The 20204-nt window shown below is 52.4% G+C and overlaps 1 protein-coding gene and 1 long non-coding RNA gene across 4 annotated transcripts in view; one reads left to right on the top strand and one right to left on the bottom strand.

Annotated features, from left to right (window-relative positions):
• Window positions 1–20204, top strand: part of LOC128819479 (uncharacterized) — a 33424-nt gene that overhangs the window by 6027 nt on the left and 7193 nt on the right. For both annotated transcript variants that reach the window (XR_008440715.1, XR_008440714.1), the window contains exons 3-4: window positions 4127–4214; window positions 13755–13879. This is a non-coding gene — a long non-coding RNA (uncharacterized LOC128819479). The remainder of the gene's footprint in view (window positions 1–4126; window positions 4215–13754; window positions 13880–20204) is intronic.
• On the bottom strand, window positions 7243–19813 carry ACER1 (alkaline ceramidase 1). Of its 2 annotated transcripts, none has more exons than XM_053999671.1 (7): window positions 19487–19813; window positions 17420–17521; window positions 11028–11142; window positions 10535–10673; window positions 9407–9544; window positions 8565–8702; window positions 7243–7894 (listed from the first exon to the last, which is right to left on the bottom strand). In XM_053999671.1, exons 2-7 carry the CDS (start codon window positions 17510–17512, stop codon window positions 7726–7728), a joined length of 792 nt encoding a protein of 263 aa, XP_053855646.1. In that variant the 5' UTR covers window positions 17513–17521; window positions 19487–19813; the 3' UTR covers window positions 7243–7725. The 2 variants fall into 2 exon arrangements, with proteins under 2 accessions (XP_053855646.1, XP_053855647.1); XM_053999672.1 differs by lacking the exon at window positions 19487–19813 and adding an exon at window positions 17641–17905.

Raw genomic sequence — 20204 nt, 5'->3', positions numbered from 1 at the left:
TTGAAAAATAGTACATGACAGAAGGAGATCAGTAGAGAAGTCTAACCAGCACCAAAGAGCCTGTTCTGAATTGTGTTCTGGGTTGAAGAGCCCAAAAAGTGAGTAGGGATTGCTGTCCCACATTGCCTGGAGCAGCTGTGGCTGCCCCTGGATCCCTGGAAGTGTCCAAATCCAGGTTGGGTGGGGCTTGGGGCAACCTGGGACAGTGGAAGGTGTCCCTGCCCATGGCAGGGGTGGCACTGGATGGGCTTTAAAGTCCCTTCCAACCCAAACCATTCCATGATTCTACAAATACACTGAGACAGGACCTTTCCCAAGGCCCTCCCAGTGCTGGGAGTTTCCTAGGGCTCTAAGGTGGCAGTTCAGTGGCTGCATACTCATGCTTGCCCTGCTTCTGAGCATCCTGAGCTCTTCTCATCTTGTGTGGAGCCTTTTCCTCTTGGGACTGGTGTTTCTGCTATTTCCAACCCCAGTCATTCAGCCTGGTGGCTTTGAGAGCCCCTGGTGTTTTCCAAGGGCAGTGGATCCCCAGCCCAGTGGTGTGTGATGCTCTCTCCACTCAGAGCACATTGTGAGACAAAACCAGAGCTCCTGGAGCTGTTTTACAGAGCCTGTGGCATTCCAAGCCTCAGCCTGGAGAAAAGGAGGTTCAGGAGGGGCCTCCTGGTTCTCCACAACTCCCTGACAGGAGAGTGCAGCCATGTAGGGGTTGGGCTCTGCTCCTAGGGAACAAGGGACAGGACAAAAACCAGCCTCAAGTTGGTCCAGAGGAGGTTTAGGTTGGATAGTGTGAAAATTTCCTCCCAGAAAGGGTTGTAAAGCATTGGAATGGGCTGCCCAGGGCAGTGATGGAATCACTATTGCTAGAAGTGTTCAAAAAACTTTGGATGTGGGGACATGGTTTAAGTGGTGGTGTTGCTGGGTTAGTGGCTGGACTCAATGATCTGAACGATTGGGATTGATTCTGGCATTGTATGAAATTATTAAGAATTTCTGATTTTTTTTTTTTTTTTTTTTTTTTTTTTTTGTGGATTCTGGGTCAGCTGCTCCCATAATAGATTCCACTAAACTGTTTTTCTGGAATGGTGTAAAAAGAGCTTTCACCTGTCTGCACAGCAACTGCAGGAGGGGTTGCCACATATGCAAATGCATGCAAATGTCCCCTGCTCTACCTGGCTCAGGTATGATACCAGCTCAGATAGTGCCCCACGCTGCAGTGGGGGCTATGCCAACCTGCTGTGACTCAGGGCATTTGGCTGGCCCTGCCATGCTGAAATTCAGCCCACTGAAACTTCAGCTTTATCAGTGCCATCGTTACCTGTGAGACAGGAGTGCCCCTGATTGCAGCAAAGCCATTTTTTAGCAGCGTGGCACATCTCAAACACCCTGGAGCTGGATTTTGTTGCATAAAAGCACAGCCAGTGCAGTTTCAAGGGAGTCAGGCTGGAATATAAAGTGACAAACTCATGTGACAAACACTGTTTTGACCAACACAGGGAGGATTCAGAACTGTCACTGTGGGGGCAAAGCTGTAACAAATTCTTTCCCTTTGTTACTTCGCCATCAAATAAGCCAGGTAAGACCCACCCATGAGTGGATCCACTGCACTTATAAAGTTATAAACCATCAATATTTGAGCTGGATGAAGGACACAATCCATTTGGACCCATTTCATACAGTTTTGGAAGTGCACTCTGCAAACATTGCAGGTTCAGGCTGCTTGGTTTGGGTGCCTGGGCATTTTTATAGGCCAGGAGATCTATTTTAAATCCGTGTGAAATGTGTCACAAAACATCTGACATATGTGGGAAACATATTCCTGCACCGTCTGAGCAGGGTGTGAGGTCGCTGGGGAACAGCTTGAAAACAGCAATCATTTGCATATGGATATAGAGTTATTTATTTGGTGACACCATCCCAGGGGAAGAGGGGCACGGCCCAGGTCTCTGTAGGTCACAGGCAGTGTCAGGGGTGTTGAACTTGTGAGCAGTACAATTATGAGGGCAAATCCAAGTGGCTGAAGTGTTTGCGCCTGGAAATTTTTATTTGATCCTCGTAAAAATGTTTTGTGGAGGGTAAGAGGTAGAAAGAGGAAAATAATATTATTTTTGACCCTTTTCCCTATGATATTTTAAACACTAAGAGTCACAGAATCACAGAATGTCCCAAATTGGAAGAGACCCACAAGGATCATGAGTCCAACTCCTGACCCTGCACACACACCCCAACAATCCCACCCTGTGCATCCCTGAGAGAGTTTGGCATGGAAGGGACCTTACAGATCATCTGATTCCAAATCTTAATTGGAATTAATCTATATCTTTGCCTGCCTGTAAGGATGGTAAATGCTATTTAATGTTACATGGGCAAATCGTGAAGCCTGATAGGATGATTCATGATGAACAACACATGCAACTTGTTGCCATTTTTGCTCTGTTTCACAGATTTCACTTGTCAGTGCTCTGGTGGATGTTAATACTTGGCAATATTAGGATAGTGAACAGCAAAATCTCACATATATTAATTCCTGCATTTTCACACGACAGCTCTTCATTGATTAATTTTTAAATTGGTCCCAGAAAGCACTTAGTGAGATATTGAAATTTGCACTTTATTGGCATTACATGGCACTATTCCTTGCTCCAGCTCAGCAAAATATATTCTTAAGTGTAAGTGCCATTGATATCAATGGAATTATTCATATTCTTAAAATTAAACATATGCTTAAACATTTCAGGGAACTGAGACAGCTGGTCTCTTGTTGAAGGCCTATCTAAATAAATGCAGCATCTATGGCAGATTGTGAAATTTATAACCCCATGTACAACTTAATGTTGAGTATTTCAGCATTTCAGGTAAATCTTCAACTTTTGTTAAATATTGGTGCCAAAGAAGCAAAGTGGGACATTTCAGTACAGTCCAGTTTTATGTTTTAACACATCTGTGAAGAACCTCTGCAGGAATAGGGACAGAAGCAACTGAATGTGCATAGAAAATGAACAAAAAAAAGTGGAGACCGACCCTAATTGAAACCACGTTTTGAGCTGTAATGGGAAGGCACAGAAAAATTAATCCTGCCATTTTAGGTATTTTGATAGCAGCCATTAGTGGAGAGTTGAAGTTATTCAAACCACTTTGCCAGACAGAAAGGAGCTGCTTGTTTTTCTTCTGCCAGCAGCAGTGAGAATGTCTTCCCAAGTGGAACCAAACCACAGGGGTTTATAGAAACAGCTGAAGAGATTATTTGATCTTTTGATTAAAACCTCATTTTTTGGTCAGCTGGTTTATTTTCCCAGGTAATGGCTATGCTTCTCCTTCCCCACATCTCTGTGATCCCTGGTCAAACCCAGCCCTGGCTGTGGGTGCAGCTCAGACAGAAGGACACAGGTGGGGACCTTGAGACCCTGCAAAAACAGCAACAGAGCATTCCCTGCAATATAGTGACAATATTCCCTGTCAGCTAGTCAGCACCTGATAGCTTCCACCTGTCCAGAACAGCCAGCAATATCTATGAAATCCTGGCATTTATGGTTAGTTTTGTCTTCTAAGAAAAGTGGACAGCAAGGATGTAGGGAAAACAGTGAGGAAAAAAAAAGGAGTATCTTTCCTAGCAGTGGTGAAGTGAGTGGGACAGGACTGCCAGACCCCAAGTTGGAAATCCTGTGTCAAACCTCAAAAGTTACACTGAGAGTTGAAAGGACAAGACTTTTAAAAGTAATAATTCTTGGAAGCTTATCTCTTTCCTTCCTGGGTTTCTCAGCCCTTTGTGTTCCTGGTTTCAAACTTTTGACTGCAGACATGAGAGATTAAAACTAAATATAAAATCAAAGCTGAACCAATGTTGGTTTCACCTGACTCCAGCAGAAGGTTCTTTAAATCAATCCTGAAGATTGCCAGGCTGGCACTAAAATCCCAGGACTTTGTGGCATCCACTCCCTGTTTCAGAACTACCCTGTCCTTTCACTCTGAGACACTTAACAAATAAAGATCTTTTCCAAAAGGCATAAGTGACACTCCAGTGAAGCAATTTCTTTTCCTGGCACTGTTAAGAGCAGGGACTGAGTTATTATTAATTACTTTTGCATTATTTATGCAGGTCTCCTTGAATGTGCAATATCTTTTACAGATAAATCACTCTGCCTTGAAAAGTTTCCAGTCTGCCAGCCAGATCCTGGGATCTGAAACAGCGGGAGGCAACTGGTGCAGCAGAACAGGTAAAAGTTAATCCTTGATGCTGCAGGACTGGTGCCTTATCAACGTTTTTCTTTCATTTGTTTTGCAATTGCACCAAATAGACTCAACTGATGCTGTTGTTTCCCAACCTCTTTAATCTGGCATCAGCTGACAGGAGCAGCCTCCATCCTCTTCCTCATTCCCACCCCTTCTCTTGCCTCTCTTTCTTTTTTGTGGTTTATGCAGCCGAGCGGGAACCAAAGCAGGGACATAATGTGGCAAAATTAAGGAGAGTTTTCTATTTGGCCAGTCCCAGCCTGGCCCCCTGAGCTTTGCAGGTGCTCCTGTCCTGTGCTCAGCTGGTGTCACACCTGTCACACCCACATGGCCGAGGGTCTGGGCCACAGGGAGCCCTCACAACTCCCCAGGGTGTGGAGAAGGGGCCCTGCAGCCTCTCACCCTCTGAGGAGGTCCCCACTCACTGTTCTGGCCATCCCTTCGTCCCCCTGACAGCTTTTAGGGGTGTTTGTCAGCTCTGCCCCACTGACTGCAGCCGTGGCTCCCCGGCAGGAAGGACAGAGCATCCCCAGCAGCTCGGGAGCATGTTGGAGGTGCAAACCCAGCCTCAGATAACCCTGTGCAGCCCTGGGGATGCCCAGACCACCGTCACAGGCTGGTTTTGGGGCTGCTTTGCTTTCTCAGGCTGCAGCTCTGCTCGAAGCAAGAGGCCTAGCCTTGGGCACTGCCGCCCTTTTAAAGCTGCTTTGTGGGTTTCTTTTCTTTTCTCTCTTTTTTTTTTCTCCTTCCCGCAGGTTCCCAGGGCTGGGGATTCAGCTTCTGGCCTCATCCAGAAATCCCCGAGGGTTTCAGATCCCCACGAGGCCTCTCAATGTCTTGATCTGCTTGAATAGGCATTTTTAACGCGGCCCCGGCTGTCATCGGGGCCTGTTACAGTCACTCAACTGCAGCAACATTGTTCTCCCGGCAGCAGCGCCGGGGACACCTCCCTTATTTCCATACTGCACGGGGGGATTTGGCCACTGGGCCGAGCATCCCACCGGGGCTCGGTGGCCGGAGGTGGCCAATTAGCCCCGCTCGCCCCCGGCCCGGCCCTTCAACCCCCCCGGCCGCTCTCAGCATCTCCAGCCCGCGGGGCTGCTGGCGCCTGTCCATCTCGGCGGGTCCTGCCGGAGGTGAAGGTGACCCCCTTTTCCTGTGCCAGGGGCTCCCTGGCAACGCCGCCTTTTCTTTGGAAGCGGCCTCCTCCACCCCCTGACGGGGCTCGGGGCTGTGAAAGCCCCGCTGCACTTTTGAACTTGCTGCCGGCGCGTTCAGTGGCTGCGCCGGGCAGCGGCGGCGGCGGGGCCGGGCCCAGCGGGGACCCGGTGCAATTGCCCAGAAGTTATTAATAGGCTGGGGAAGAATGTGATGGGCCGGGGAAAGGGTGAGGAGGGGGGAGAGCGGCACGGAGGGTCAGCGAAAGGGAGACGGGGTGATGAGGGGAGAGGTGGGAGTGGTGGCACGCAGGGGAGACAAAGAGGCAAAGAGACGGGATGGGCACCAGGACGGGCAAAGAGGGGCATGCACAGGCTGGAGATGCGAGTTCCCAGTGCCCTGCACCTTGTGCAGGTGTCTGAGGGGTGGCCGTGCTGGAGGAGAGGTGTCTGACCCCAGTGCTGGGGATGGAGAGAACAGAGGGACCAGGCCTGGGAGTCCAGTCCGTGGCAAGGCATTCCTCTCCCAGGAAGAAATATTGTTCGGGGTTCATGAGCCAAATTTGCCATCTAGTGGCCCTGGGGACCATTGCAGAGGGAGCCACAAGGCAGCCGCGGCCATGGGAGAAGGCACGGCCTGTCACCTTCTTCTCAGAGATAAAATCCAGAGTGATTCTGCTGTTGCTTTACTCGCAGGGGCCCAAAAATGGTCCCTGGAGTGACATTACCTTGGTATGGCTGCGTTGCAGGGAGCCAGCCTCAGTCACCTGCCAGCCTTGGTACTCCCCAGTGACAGTCTCTGCAGGCTGGGCCAGGGCCCAGACCCACCACAAGGCTGAGCTTGCCACTGTGAGCAGCAAGGTTTAGGGAACAGGAGAGTGTCCCCATGGCTGTGAGAGCAGCAGCAGGGACAACCAGGAAAGCACAGCAGTGCCTTTCTCTAAGGCTCTACATCTCTTTGTTCCTGCAAAGGTAATAACATTTTTATCTAATGTCATAGAATCAAAGACTCCCAGAATATCCTGAGCTGGAAGGGACCCTCAGGGATCATCAGTGCAGCCCTGTCCCTGCCCAGCCACCCCACCAAGCCCACCCTGAGCATCCCTGAGAGCGCTGGCCAAACGCTCCTGGAGCTCTGGCAGCCTCGGGGCCGGGACCATTCCCTGGGGAGCCTGGGCAGTGCCAGCAGCCTCGGGGGGAAGAACCTTTCCCTGAGCTCCATGCCAAGCCCTGGCACAGCTCCAGCCCTTCCTGGCCTCCTGTCCCTGGCCCAGAGCAGAGCTCAGCCCCTGCCCCTCTGCCTCCCCTCGGGAGGAGCTGCAGCCCCCGAGGAGCCTCCCCTCAGTCTCCTGTGCTGCAGCTGAACGAGCCAAGTGCCCTCAGCCACTCCTCAGCCCCTTCCCCAGCTCCGTGTCCCTCCTTGGGACACTCTCCAACAGCTTGGGATCCTTTTGACCTTGTGGTGCCCAAAGTGCCCCCAGCACTGGAGGTGAGGCTGCCCCAGTGCAGAGCAGAGTGGGACAATCCCCTCCTTCAGCCAGCTTTGATCATCCTGCCTCCTTGCCTCATCCTGCCTCCAGACAGCCCTTCCAGAAAGCAGAGGAGTCTCCAATTACCTTTGTGGCCTTTGGAGGCTCAGAGCTGGGGAGGAACATGGGCCACTGGGTTTTGAGGGAGAGCCCGGGGCAGGGCACCCCAGGACCTGGGCCAGCAGAGCCTCTTTTGGGCTCTCACCCAGGACTTCTCTTTATGAACAGTTCTCCCTGGGTCAGAGAGAGCTTTGGCTGCTCTGTCTATGGGAGTGACTGGCAGATAAGAGGATGTGGTGCAGTCAGAGGAAAAAAAACCGCTTCAGTATAAGTCAGTGTCCACAGCTTTAATGCACAGCTCTCCTGAGTAAGACCACATACATCAATAAATAGAGTTAATAATAATAATAATAATAGTAATAATAATAATAATAATAATTAGAGCAGCCCCAACAAACCCAGCTGTCACCAGATTGGCTTCAGTGTTCTCCGCTGTGCCCCTGTCAGCAAGGGGTGCTGGTGCTTGAGTAACACAGAGGACACAGAAACAGCATCGTGTCCCTCCCCACCTCATGGGGATCTGCTGGAGGAAATCTCCAGCTCCCTGAACACCAGTCTGGGCAGAGCCTTCCGAGGCACCTCTGAGCTCCCACCTTGCTTCATGTCCAGCATCAGGAGACCTCAGCTGCTCCCTACCCCTTCCACTACCACACCGCCCCTGCCTGAGGGACAGGAGGAACACAACCGAGATGTTCCCTGTGTGAGCATCACACACCCCGTGTCCCAGGGAGGCCTGAGGTCACCCAGCTCTAGCACTGCTTGTGGGGCTCCTCCAGAGTGACGTAGGGCACCACAACAGGCCACGAGTCGCTGGGCCAGTATTCCAGCTTTGGCTTGAACGAGGGCATCTCGTAGCTGACGTCGAAGTAGATGACCAGCGGGCAGCAATACAGCAGGGACATGGCTATCAGCACGTGCCTGCCAAGGAAACCAAAAATGTGTGTTGGACAGAGGGTCATGGCATGGTCACCCTGAGGCTGCAGCCCCCAAAGGTCCCACGAGGGCTGCAGGGAGTGAGTGTCCTGCATGGTTTGTGCCTACAGGGAAATCCTGGCAGAGCTCTCTGAGCTGGGCTGGGGACAATTCCTGGTGCAGCAGGGCTGGGGTGACATAGGGGACACATTCCAACCATTCCCCATTTCCTGGCTGCATTGTCTGTCCCAGCTATCCCAGTGCTTTGTGGGGATGGATCTGAGTGTGCAGCACTTGCAGCCCCACCTGGGCAGGCACTGAAATGTCAGGTCCAAACAAAGCCCTGCCTTTCAGTTTGGCTGCTAAAAGAACCCCTAGGACACTGAACTTCACACAACACCCCGGGAGCAGCCACAGCCCTTTGGGAGCCCACCTGGAGGGACATCTGGAACCATTTCACTTGCAAAACCATGCTTGGCTGGTGTGGAGGGGGAGAGGGACATTAAACAGTGGTTAGGGCTGAATCCTTGGGCTGAGTGAGGAGAAGCACCAATAGTGACAGGAAAGGGGGAGAGGGTGGGGAAATAATGCAGCTGAGTGTCTCATCTTGGCTGTTTCTCTGCTGTGGACCTTTCAGCCCAGGAAATGTTTGGGCTGGGGTTCCTGGAGCCCTTACCAGAAGCTGTGGAAGTAGGGGAAGTTGATGGCCTGCCAGAGCCAGCAGAGCCAGCGGTCACTGATCCAGCTGGTGATGGCCAGTGCCCACCACATCACCATGACCGCGGCCATCCGGTGAACCCGCTTGTCGTTGCACCTGGAAGACACAGCGAGGGACAGGGAGCAGAGTGATCATTTTGGGAGGAAAGGGAGTTTTAAAGAGGGCTGGTTCCTGCCTGCACATGCAGTGCAAACCCCAGCAAGCTCCTTCTGGAGAATATTCCTCAGAATTCACAGGAACTGGAGAAGTGTGGCTCTGGGGAGAGGATTTCTGATGTTCTGGATGTTCTGGGTGTGAGGATGATGCTGGGAGATGCCAAAGCATTCCTGTCTTTCTCTCCAGACCCTGGTGCATTCTCCCAGCCCCACACTAGTTCCCAAATGCTCCACAAAGGGGCAGGAGCTGCAGAGATGGCAGCCAAGAGGGAGAATCATGGACTCATAGAACTGTAAAGGTTGGAAAAGACCCCCAAGATCATCATGTCCAACTGTTAACCAAGAACCACCACCATGTTCAGCACAAAACCCTGTTCTCAAATGCCACATCCACAGGGTTTTTGAAAACTTCCAGGGACGATGACTCCACCAGCTGTCCCATGGGTTGTCCCTATTCTGCACGGCCACCTGGGCCAGGTGCCCTTCTTGTACCCCACTACCCACAGCCCTCCCTGGGTCTCTGCCTGGTCCCTCCCAAGTACACGTGGCTGGTGAAGACTTGAGCTCAATTCACTGTTGAGGACAGAGTCACTGCCCAACAGGAGCACAGCTGGGCTTGCAGGTAACCCCTGAGCCCCTCCTTACTTCTTGAGCTCCTTCCAGGTCAGGTACAGCAGGTGGAAGGCGATGCAGTTGAGCGCGTAGGCATTGAGGGTGGGCTTGACAAAAGACATCAAGGTGCTGATCACGGTGGTGATACCAGTCAGCCAGAAGAAATGTCTCCTGAGGGGAATTGGGAGAGAGTGTCAGTGTCCCCGGGGCTCACAGGAGGGGAGGGTAAAGATGGGAAAGGTCCTGAGAGGGGCAAAGCTTCTCCATCATCTCCAATCTGTTTGCATGTGGCTGACCCTCGTGTCTGTGGGGTCCTGGCAGGAAGGGTGAGGTAGCAGCCCCCCGTGGGTCCGTGACAGACCCGGAGCACAGCCCAGGAGGCGGCTCCTGCACTTTCCTGGTGGTGCCAGGAATGAGGCACAGGCAGGGAGCTCTGCACAGGGAAGGGCTGCCGGGCAGGACTGTGCAAACACCGGTTTGGGCTCCCTGAGCAACAATAGGCCTCAGTGGGGCCTTTCACATGCAAATCCCTTCCCAAGTCCCTTGCTCTCCCCCAGCTGTGTCTCCTCGGTGAACTCCTGGTGACCTCCTGTTCCGCAGGGGTAGAGCAGACTTGGAGCAGGTCTTTGCAAGGAACTGGGCTGGCTCAGAGGGCTCCAGCCGGGAGGGGACATCCTCTGATAAAGCCCTGCTGGGTTCCCCTTTCTGCTGGTCCATGCCCTCCCAGTGGCCCCATCCTTTCTGCTGGGCTCCTCCAGCCCAGCCAGCCCTCCTTGAAATGAGGGGTGTAACCATCTTGTCCTATGGGAAACCCCCTCAGCCTTGAGGGAAAGCTCTCTGTGGATGATAGAGGATGCTGGAACAGATTGACAGCGTGAGTAATTGAATGTTAATGTTCAGGAACATTTCATTTCCTAATTAATTTTTAAATTCTCTATGCAAAGTTTCCTCTGCAGCGACACAAATACAAACAGCTCCAGCTGAGAGGAAGGTTTTGACTTTTCCTCTGTCAGCACCATAAGAAGGAGGGCCTGATCCTAAAGCCCTGCAGTGACCTCAGTCCCCTTGCAGGGGAACTGGGGGATCTGTGGGTCACTACACCTCAGTGTCAGTGTCCCATCCCTCCCCTCAGAGCCTGCACCGTGTCCCTCTGGCTCATACCTGGTCTTGATGCACTTGGGGAAGTAAGCCTGTGGGTACCAGAAGGAATAAGCCACAGCCAGTGTCCAGAGGATGGAGAGCTCATCCAAGAGCTGTCCCACGTAGCTCAGGGTCATGTGGAAGTACATGGAGAAGACACCTGCAAGGAGCAAGGGCACCTTGAGATGACAAAGCCCCATCCTCTCACAAACCCTGAGAGGTCCTTGGGGGCTGTTCCTGAAGATCCACCATTCCTCAAGATCCACCATTCCTGAAGAGTAGGGTGTGGATTTTGGTGCTCAAGGGGGCTGGACTGTGTTGGTCCAGTCACACCATGGGCTGGAAGCTGCATGTCCACAGCTGGCAGGAACCATGGGCTGCAGGCTTCAAACAGACCTGGCTGCTTGGTTGCCCACCTGAGTTTTCCCTGTGCTTTGGCCACTGACACCCTCCAAAGGTCTCATGCTGGGTAGTCTGGCAACCTGTCTGGTCTTCCCACAATGTTGGCACCCACCTACGAGGAGGAGCAGCCCCGAGATAGAGTAGAGGGGCACAGCCTTCTTCTGGCAGTACTGCCGGTTCAGGTACAGCAGCGCAGGAGACAGCACAAAGAAGCTCACATTGCTGATCTGAAAAACAAGAGGCACACTCAGCTCCTGGGCAAGCCCCCTCCCACCACATGCCTCAGTATCTTCGTGCGTGAGGAGGATCCTGATCTCCAGCAGGAAGCAGGGGTTGTTCTTGGCACAGGGAGAGGGCAGAGGTGTTTCTCCAGCCAGGCTGGAACTGGAAGGGCAGCTCTTGCTGTGGCATCCAGCATTGGCTGCAGACACCTCTGCCCTCCCTCAGTGCCAGCAAGCCCAGGGTGAGCTGCTGTGTCCCGTTTGGGTGATGCTGGTTTATCTTCAGCTGCCTTCTGTCTCCAAGCAACTCCTCTGTTTGCAGCCATCTCCCTCTCATGTCAACCCAGACCCTCCAGGAGCTGTCTGGATGGCTCCTGACCCTTCCAGCCAGCAGTGGTTCCCCTGTGAGGGGTCGGAAGGGTGTGAGGAGCTTGGCCAGCACAGCAAGCCATGGTCAGCAAAACATCCTGATCTGGGAGTGGGTGTGGTGCAGAGCAGCAGGATGAGCAGGACATCAGTAGGTGGGAACAGGCAGGACTGAGGTGACATCCTGTGGTGTCAGGTGTGAAGCCACCTGGCCTGGGGAGGGGAGGTGTTCTGGACACTGGTAATTACATGAGGTCATAAACTTCCTCTAAACACACCTGGCAAATGAACACAGAGGAATTATTCTGCTCTGATTTCCAACTCTGCAAAATTCCTTCTTTGATGGACTTTGATTTGTCTGAGGAGGAGGGGATAGTGCTGGGGAGGAGGGGATGATGCTGGGGATAAGGGGATGGTGCTGGGGAGGAGGGGATGATGCTGGGGAAGAGGGGATGGTGCTGGGGAGGAGGGGATGATGCTGGGGAAGAGGGGATGGTGCTGGGGAAGAGGGGATGGTGCTGGGGAGGAGGGGATGAGGGGATGATGCTGGGGAAGAGGGGATGGTGCTGGGGAGGAGGGGATGATGCTGGGGAAGAGGGGATGGTGCTGGGGAGGAGGGGATGATGCTGGGGCTCAGCCTCTTCCTGGACTGGCTGAAGGTGCCAGTGCTTTGGAGAGAGGAGATGCTGATGGGCAAAATGTGGGAGCTGGGGAGGAGCAGTGAGTGCCCAAAGCCTGGACCTGTCTGCTGGGCCAGGCCTACTCCACCCTGCAGCACAGGGGAGGGAAATCTGAACGAATTTAATTACCCCCTGTGGGTTCCTACCTTGCCTTTTTCACCTGGCTTGGCAAGCTCAGGGAAGGGGTATCCCTGGGAAGCATGGCCTCCCCGGTGAAAATGGTTCTTGCTTATGAAAGGTTGGGATTGTGGTGCTGCATTTACCTGCCAGACAGCTCTTTGGGGCTCTGGAGCCATCTGCTGAAGTGCCATTTGGCAAAGCACCAGGGTGAATTTATCTCAGCCTGACAATCTTTTCCTTTCATCTTCCATCCTTTCAGCTCCATGCTGACCTAGACCCCACCCCTGGAATTTGGCATCCACAGCTGAAGTCTCCCCCCCCTCAGCAGCACCAGGTAAACTGCAAAATCAGTGCTGGGATCCCCTGGGATCCCAGTTTATGGTAACAGGGCTGCAAATCACTGGGATGTTGTCATTTCTCTGGAACACACCCTCTCCTATTCCAGAGGGAAACACAATTCATGCCTAATGTGAGGTCTCTATTCCCTTAAACACCGGAGATTCATCTTGATTTTCACTAAGGCTTCCATGAGACAAGTTGATGCTCCCATTAGCAGCAGTTCTCGGGCCGAATGTATTTGTTTTCCATAGGTGCTTAGAGCCAAATCCAGGCCAATTCCCATTCCAGCCATGAAAAGAGAAGTGCTGCTCCCACTTGCACCCTCGAGGTCAAATTGTTCAGAAACGACTGAGAAATCGAACCATGTGTTCGTGCTTCAAACATTTCTTTTCTCTTGAAATTATTAAGGAGGCTTTTGGAAGGCAAGCAGGGATAGCAAGGAGAGGGAAAACGCTTGGGGAAAAGGCAGGAGAGTGCAAGTGCCAGCACGAACGTCAGTGAGGAAACGCGGGAGAGGAGAGCCCTGGATCCCTGAGCACCGGGCATTGCAACAGCGCCATTAATTACATGATAGCTGTGTTATCACTTCATTAATTCGGGACGAGATGTGCAAGATCAGATAGCAGAGGGGAGGGAAAACCAGGGGAACCGTGCCAATAGGTCAGGAAGATAAATGGGATTCCTTGCAGAACAGCCAAGCTGGGAGTTTAGGGGACAGCTCCCACCCCCGTGGGGGACACAAGGTTTTCATCACTCTGATTTCTAAATGCTGACTTTCTGTCTTTCTTCTAGGATGTGGCAAGCTCCATCTCAGATGTAGTTAGGAGGGTTTTGCTCCCAGGACACCGATTAGAAGTTTTTCTGGAGTTTCTGCTCAGGCTGGGACCCCCTAGCACAGCTTCTATTTCAACCTCTCTGGTCACACTGGCCAGGAGGCACCAGCTCCCTCTGCCCAGGATGTTGGGGAGATAAGGGAGTGGTTTTGGAGCCAAGGTGTGATAGGACATGTGAGAGTCCCCCTGCCTGAGCTCCCAGCGTGTCCCACTCCCCAGTAAATGTGAGTTACTGCTCCAGGTGCCTCAGCTGAGCCCAACTATTTGCTTCTTTCCCTAGGAGAGAAGCGAGGCTGGGATCAGCAACACAGCTCCTATCCTGGCACATTAATAGGATCATTGGGAAGAGCCCAACTTCTGCAACTCCAGCCTGAGACAGAGGGACAGAACCTTCACCTGTGACAGGTGAGATCAGCCTCTGATATGGATTGAGGCAGGAGGTGCTGGTTTAAGCACAGCAGCAGTGCAATGGCAGCAGAGGCTGCTCCTCACTCCAGCCAGGCATTTTCTGCAGTGGAGGGAGATTCCTGCAGGACTCGTGGCAGGGAGTTCGTTCTCACTCACAGTGAAGCAGCTTTAGCTGACAGAGGAGCCCACGGGGCCAGAGACAGAAGTGAACTCCTCTGAGGCTCTCCAGACCCGTGCAGCAAGTTCCTAAAGCCAGGCCTGTGTTGCAGGGGAGAGGCTGCAGGTGCTGACATCACAATGCTGATGCTTTGGGGCAGGAAGCAGCAGTTTGGGGAGTGCTTGCAGCATCCTGAGCACAACTTTCTGGGCAGACAAGAGAGCCATGGGATTAGTGAGAATGTGAGAGGGCTAGGACACCCCACACTGCCACTGAGATCTGGTAGATCTGCACCCTTTATTTCACCACTCAGTGGAGCATCCAGGAGCTCTGGGTGTGAGCAGCATCAGAGCTGCTGCAAAGAGACACTGCTGAGGATGTGGGTGTCATTACCAGCATCTTGGATCAGTCATTTCAGCAAAGAAACGGGGGTAGAAAGACAAGTCCCTGACTGATGACCCTCCTGGAGCACAATTCTACTCTCCCCCGAGCAACCAGAAGACAATAAATTTCTGGGTCACTGAGTCACTATAAATAGAGCTTTGTTGCTGAACTGCATCCAGCCATGAGCCACCATGTATTATTAGGTACTTAAAGGTACTGTTTACATTCTTTTCTCATACCCCTGGTGCCTATTTCCAATAAAAAGCATCCAAGCCAAGCAGGCCTGAGAGAGTGTGGCTGGCACAGAGCAATCCCCAGCAGCACATTTGCTGCTGCTGGCACAGAACAGCCCTGGGCAGCGCTGGGAAGAAGACACTGAAGAGGAAGCTCTTTGAGGAATCCCTGCTGATTTAGTGATCCAGGAGGCTTGGGTAGAAGCTGGCTGGGTTCCCAGCTACCCTAAACCTCCAGAAAATTGACACTGAGGTAAATATTGGTATAATTAATTCAGGGCAGTAACGCTTGCTGCAGAGAGGCAGCAACGTGAATGTAGGGAACAAATGAATGGGGAGAAGAAGAGAAGATGCAGGCTGTTAGGATCACACCTGGGGTAGTGCCCTGAGCCCCAGCTGGATCTACAGGATGCAGCCAGGATCCTGGGGGACATCCCAGAGCAGGAATAGGGGTCCCTGTGCTGCTGCAGGGGTGAGACGCGGGCAGTGCCAGCCAAGGATGGGAACCAGGCAGTGCCAAACAGGCTGTGCTGCTGAGGAAGGGACCCAGGCAGGGCCAGCCAGGCTGTGCTGCTGAGGAAGGGGTGATGCCCATGTCAGTGATGTTCCTGCTCACTTTTGGTGACAAGGTCTGGCCTTGGGGCTGTTGTCAGATGCTCAGATAATGGCAGATTTTAGGAGGGTTTGCTCCTCTGCCACCCCTTGTGTGGACAGGAGGTCACCAGCCAGCCTAAGGCAGGCAGCTGACATGGCAGGGTTAGATTCCTGCTGCTCAGGAATCACATCCTAAGACAGAATTGTTTCCCTCCCTTCCTACACAGGCACTCTGCTGGTCTCCTGAGCCTGGCAAAAAAGACATCAGTGCAGGGACCATAAAGAGCTCTTTCTCTGCTGAGGAAGAGGTGCCCAGTGTCATACAGAGGAGAACAAGGGCAAGTCCAACCACCGGAAAAAAAAATCCTGCAGAGTTTGCTTGTCCATATCCCTCTGTCCCTCCGTATCACACTCCTTTTTATCTGCATTGAGACATGCATTGGAGAGGTTTTCCTCACTGTGCCTGAGTCCCACACAGTGAGAATTCCTCCCAACAAGCCCAGTTGGGTGGAATGCAAGCCTGGGAGATGGCTGTGGCTAGCAGGGGCCCTCCCTCCAGCACTGGGCATCTGGGTGAGCTTTTCAGGAGTAGCCACAGAATTTAGAAACCTGTGCCACAAAATGACCCAGGCAGCTGAGAGTTAATGTTTTATGGGAATTACAGGGCCTACAAGAATTAGTCATGCATCTGGCCACGCCAGCTGGTGTCCAGCAGAGGAGTCAGACACTGAAGTGCTTTTGAAGAGCTCCTGAGATAGTTGTTGGTGTGATAAAGATTCTGAGCCACTTTGTAAGTCTGGTGTCAATGGTGTCTCAGCTCCAAAGATGTGTTTAAAAAATGCTGCCTTATGTATCAAACTAGGACATGAGGCAAATTTACCTCCTGGAAGGAAGGAATTCACACCAAAACCAAAACCTTTACTTTCAGGCTTCGTGCTCTTGGTGGAAGTCAGCCCATCTCCAGTGTTAGCAGCCACTCTCTCAAACCCAGAGGCTTTGGGCACTTCCAGCTGCATTTAGAATGGGTTGGGTTGGAAGGGACCTTAAAGATCATCTCCTTCCACCCCTTGCCATGTGCAGGGATATGTTCCACTCAGGCAGGTTGCTCCAAGCCCTGAAATCTGAGATGCTGATGTAAGTATTGAGTGATTTCTGTATCTCCCTGCTCGTTATGCCCTGCTCTGCACCTCTGAGCCCCAGCAGCAGCAGCAGTAAACAGCAAACAGCACAAAACACCCAGCTGGGTGCCACAGGGAAGCAGGATTTGGTCTGGACTGGCAGATCTTTCTTTGTTGAGTGCCTCAAAGAGCAGTAACTACACACAGCCCCCTCCTCTGAGACCCTGGCTGGGCGATTGGAGCCTGCAGGACTCGGACTGGGGAATTATCGTTATTACAGGTAATTTATTAAAAACAGGAAATGCTTTAAAAAAAGAGGAAGAGCCATTTCCATGAGAACAAGATCTTCTAGTGTTAGACAGTAATTGCCAAAAGTTGTAAACAAGGCCTGTGGAAGGCTGTAAATCTACATGCCTCACACCCCTGGGAGCCTTTAATTGCTCTGAGGGAGCAGGACATGCTCGGAGAGGCTGCTTATCTCCCAGCCCTCTGCAGGCAGATATGGATGCTCCAGCCAAGGCACTGGCACTGGATGCAGCCTGGGTGATAAAGGATCACAGGAGGTGAAACTGGCTCATGCTCCAGCTTCCCTCTGCACTGAGTTCCGTGTTCCCAACCTGCCTGACACGGTTCATGGAAGTGCTGCCTCTCATTTTGCCACTCCTGTAGGTTCAGCTGGAATATATGAGCCCTGTGTGGGACTTACCCCGGTTGGCAGCAGAGCTGCAGGACTGGTATAACAGGATCTCACAGATCTGGGCTGTGAAGGAGCTCTGCCAGAGTTTTCTCACTGGGAATCAAACACCCCCCCCCCCCCCCACCAGAAGTGCCCCCGTCCCCAGCATGTTTTGGGGAGCGATCGTTGCAAGCAACAAAAGTCCCGTGATTTACCTGAAGCTCAGAAAATGCTCCCCACACCAGCACCCTCCAGCACCAGGAAGTTCAAAGGAGCGAGGAGGAGGAAAGAAAACAGGGATGTCCCATCCTGTCTGGATCCCAAAAGCAGCTCCCGGGTGCCTGGAGCCAGCCCCAGCCTCCCTCAGCCACTCACGGTGTTGTAGTACTCGGCAATCACTGCCGAGCGCTCGAAGTTGTTCTCACACCAATCCACCTCAGCACTCTGGTAGGAAAATATGCTTGGCATGGTCAGCACCTTGGGAAAAAGGAGAGGAGCAGGTCAGTGGTGGGCACAGGGGAGGAGAAGGCTGCACACCCAAAGGGGACCCTGCTCCTCACACGTGTGGCACCAGCCAGCCCAGCACAGCGCCTTACCCGGCTACCAAGGGCTCATCCTCTTCCCAACACACATCCTACTGCTCAATAATTCCTCTCTCCTCTTGATGCAGGAGTTGCAAATTGCCCCAGAAAATGCTCTTGGACTCTGAGGATGGTCACCAATCCATGGCATTAACATCTCTTGTCAGGTGCCGTTGCTGCCACACGACGCTTCCCCATTTCAGCCCAGTCCAGGTCACCTCATCTTCTCCCTTCTCCTCACTTTCTTTATGACTCAGACCTTCCTGCCAGGAAGACTTCCCTGTGCTCTGTGAGTTACCTCTGGGAGTGGACAGCCCTGCAGAGGTTGGTGCTCATTGGCTCTGTTCTCCACCGTCGTTCCTCAGCATCTTCCCGAGGGCTGGAACTCGGCTCCTGGGTGCTCAGGCCTGGAGCACCAGCACAGACCCTGGGCATTACTGGAGTCCTGGGGCACTGGGAGCACTGGGAGGTGCCTCTTTCCTCTGAATTGGGTTTCACTTGGGGTGCACTCCCAGGCAATCTCCACCCTGGTTTACCAGTGAAAGGGATCAGAGTTTGACACCTCCAGTGGGTTCTCCACTGCCAGACCCAACCTCTGGTAGCACTGCAGCTACAAACAAAAACAAAGTCTAACCTTCTGCCTGTTTTTTTTCCCCCATGTTAAAGACTTTCCTGTCCTTATTGTTTCTCAGCACTCTTTCATTAATTTGAAAAAGCAGTTCTGATCTTATTTTGATCAGAAGTTTCCTGTTTGCTATTTTTTTCAGATCCTTGTGACTTTAGAGCTGTTTTTGAAGACAGGTGCCAACCTTAGAGGCATCTGGAAGCATCACCAAACCCATGGTAGCTGGATTTTTGGTACAAAACAGAGACAGAAATTCCCTGGAGCTGAGCAGTTCAGTCCCTGGATGCGGTGTGGGACTAATCCAGCCAGCCTTGCTGCTTCAGCCCTGCAGAGTGAGCAGGTCTGGGGTGACACCTGGCAGGTGACACTGCCTCAGTGGCATCTCTGAGCTCCCGAGACACTGGTGGCAAACGGCATTTCTTTGCAAACCTTTTCAGCTCTAATGCAGGGAAGGGAAGTTTATCTCAAACCCACTCATAAGTTGATGTTCTTGAGGAGAAACTCCCCATTTACAGTGGGGTGAGCTGAGCCACCGCCGTGTCCTGGGTGTGCAGCAGGGTGAGGCTCCCACAGCTTCCTCTGCCTCCCTTCCTGAGCAGTTCAAAGGGAGAAAACACAGGAGTGTAACACAAACGAGCTCTTCTGCAGCTCCTGCTCCGACCAGCCAGACCGACTCGAGGGTGAGCCCCACTGCTAACGATGGCCTCTCCTTAATGCAGGCTGGCTGCTTCCCAGAGCAGCTGAGATCACAGCCACAGGAGGGAAATAGGTGGCAGGCAGAAGGGTTTGACTCTTCACGCTCCTGGGTTTCCATGTGCTCCTTCATAGCACGGGGACTCTCTCCTCATCCCTCATCGCTTCTACAGCGATGCAAGGTGAAAAAACAATTGGAGCCAGGATGGCAAATCCCATCTCATGGCTAAAGAGATGTCAGTGGAGAGATGGTGAAGGGATGGAGAGGCAGAAGAAGAAGAAGAAGAGGAAGAAGAAGGAGAAGAAGAAGAAGAGGAAGAAGAAGAAGAAGAAGAAGAAGAAGAAGAAGAAGAAGAAGAAGAAGAAGAAGAAGAAGAAGAGGAAGAAGAACAAGAACAAGAACAAGAACAAGAACAAGAACAAGAACAAGAACAAGAACAAGAACAAGAACAAGAACAAGAACAAGAACAAGAAGCAGAAAAATGGAAGCAGTGATGGAGTGCCCAGCACTGGCTGCTGGTGTCTCCTCCCAGCCTGGCTTACCTGTGATCCCTGGATGGACCAGCACTGCTTCCACACGTTCTGGGAGCTCCAAGGTTTTCAGCAAAGCTGGAGCAGCAACCTGCCCTGCTGCTCTAGCTCCGAAGGAATGCCCACGGTGTGAGCTCACTGCCAGCAGCCGCCAGAAAATCCCCTCTCTCTGTCCCTAGGGAAAGAGCTGGGATGGGACAGGAGTCGTGTGCACCCTCCAGGCAAAGCTGGGTCCCCACAGGAAACATATTGGCTGGAGGGGTTTATATCCGTGCCCCCAGATGGGCAGGGGCAAGGAGGCAGGGCAGGGAAGCGTGAGCTGGAAGGGTTGGAAGAACGGGGTGGAAATGCAGCCTGAAATCATCCGAGTGCCCCCGGGCAGGTTCCCTGCGCAGGCGCACGCACCTGGTCCTGGCCCTGCTTCTCCCAGGGGAGGGAACATCCACACCAACTCCCCTGCACAAGGAGAAAACCCAGTGCAAGGATTTTCACCAAAAAGTGTGGAGCAAGGTGATGCTGCCTCTTTCAGGATTTAAATTCAAGCTGCTTGTCAACTTTTTCCCCAAATGCTGTTTTATTATTATGAAAAAGAATGTTGTTATCAGATCTCACTTCTTCTAGCCGGTTTTTTTTTGTTATTTAGTTTAAGAACTATGAACAGGACACCTTTGGGTGACTGCTTTGCAAATATTTTCCTCCTGGACCTCATTCAGGCGTTCAAGAAATTTGG

The sequence above is a fragment of the Vidua macroura genome, chromosome 26, assembly GCF_024509145.1.
Source record: "Vidua macroura isolate BioBank_ID:100142 chromosome 26, ASM2450914v1, whole genome shotgun sequence".
Taxonomy (NCBI): domain Eukaryota; kingdom Metazoa; phylum Chordata; class Aves; order Passeriformes; family Viduidae; genus Vidua; species Vidua macroura.
This window is presented reverse-complemented; position numbering and strand designations above follow the sequence as displayed.

Coding starts and splice junctions, on each gene's coding strand:
- ACER1 (XM_053999671.1), bottom strand. CDS start 17,512: ATGCCAAGCATATTTTCCTACCAGAGTGCTGAGGTGGATTGGTGTGAG. Junction 10,674..11,027: donor GGGGCTGCTCCTCCTCGTAG/GTGGGTGCCAAC, acceptor TGCTCCTTGCAG/GTGTCTTCTCCATGTACTTC. Junction 9,545..10,534: donor CCCAAGTGCATCAAGACCAG/GTATGAGCCAGA, acceptor AATTCCCCTCAG/GAGACATTTCTTCTGGCTGA.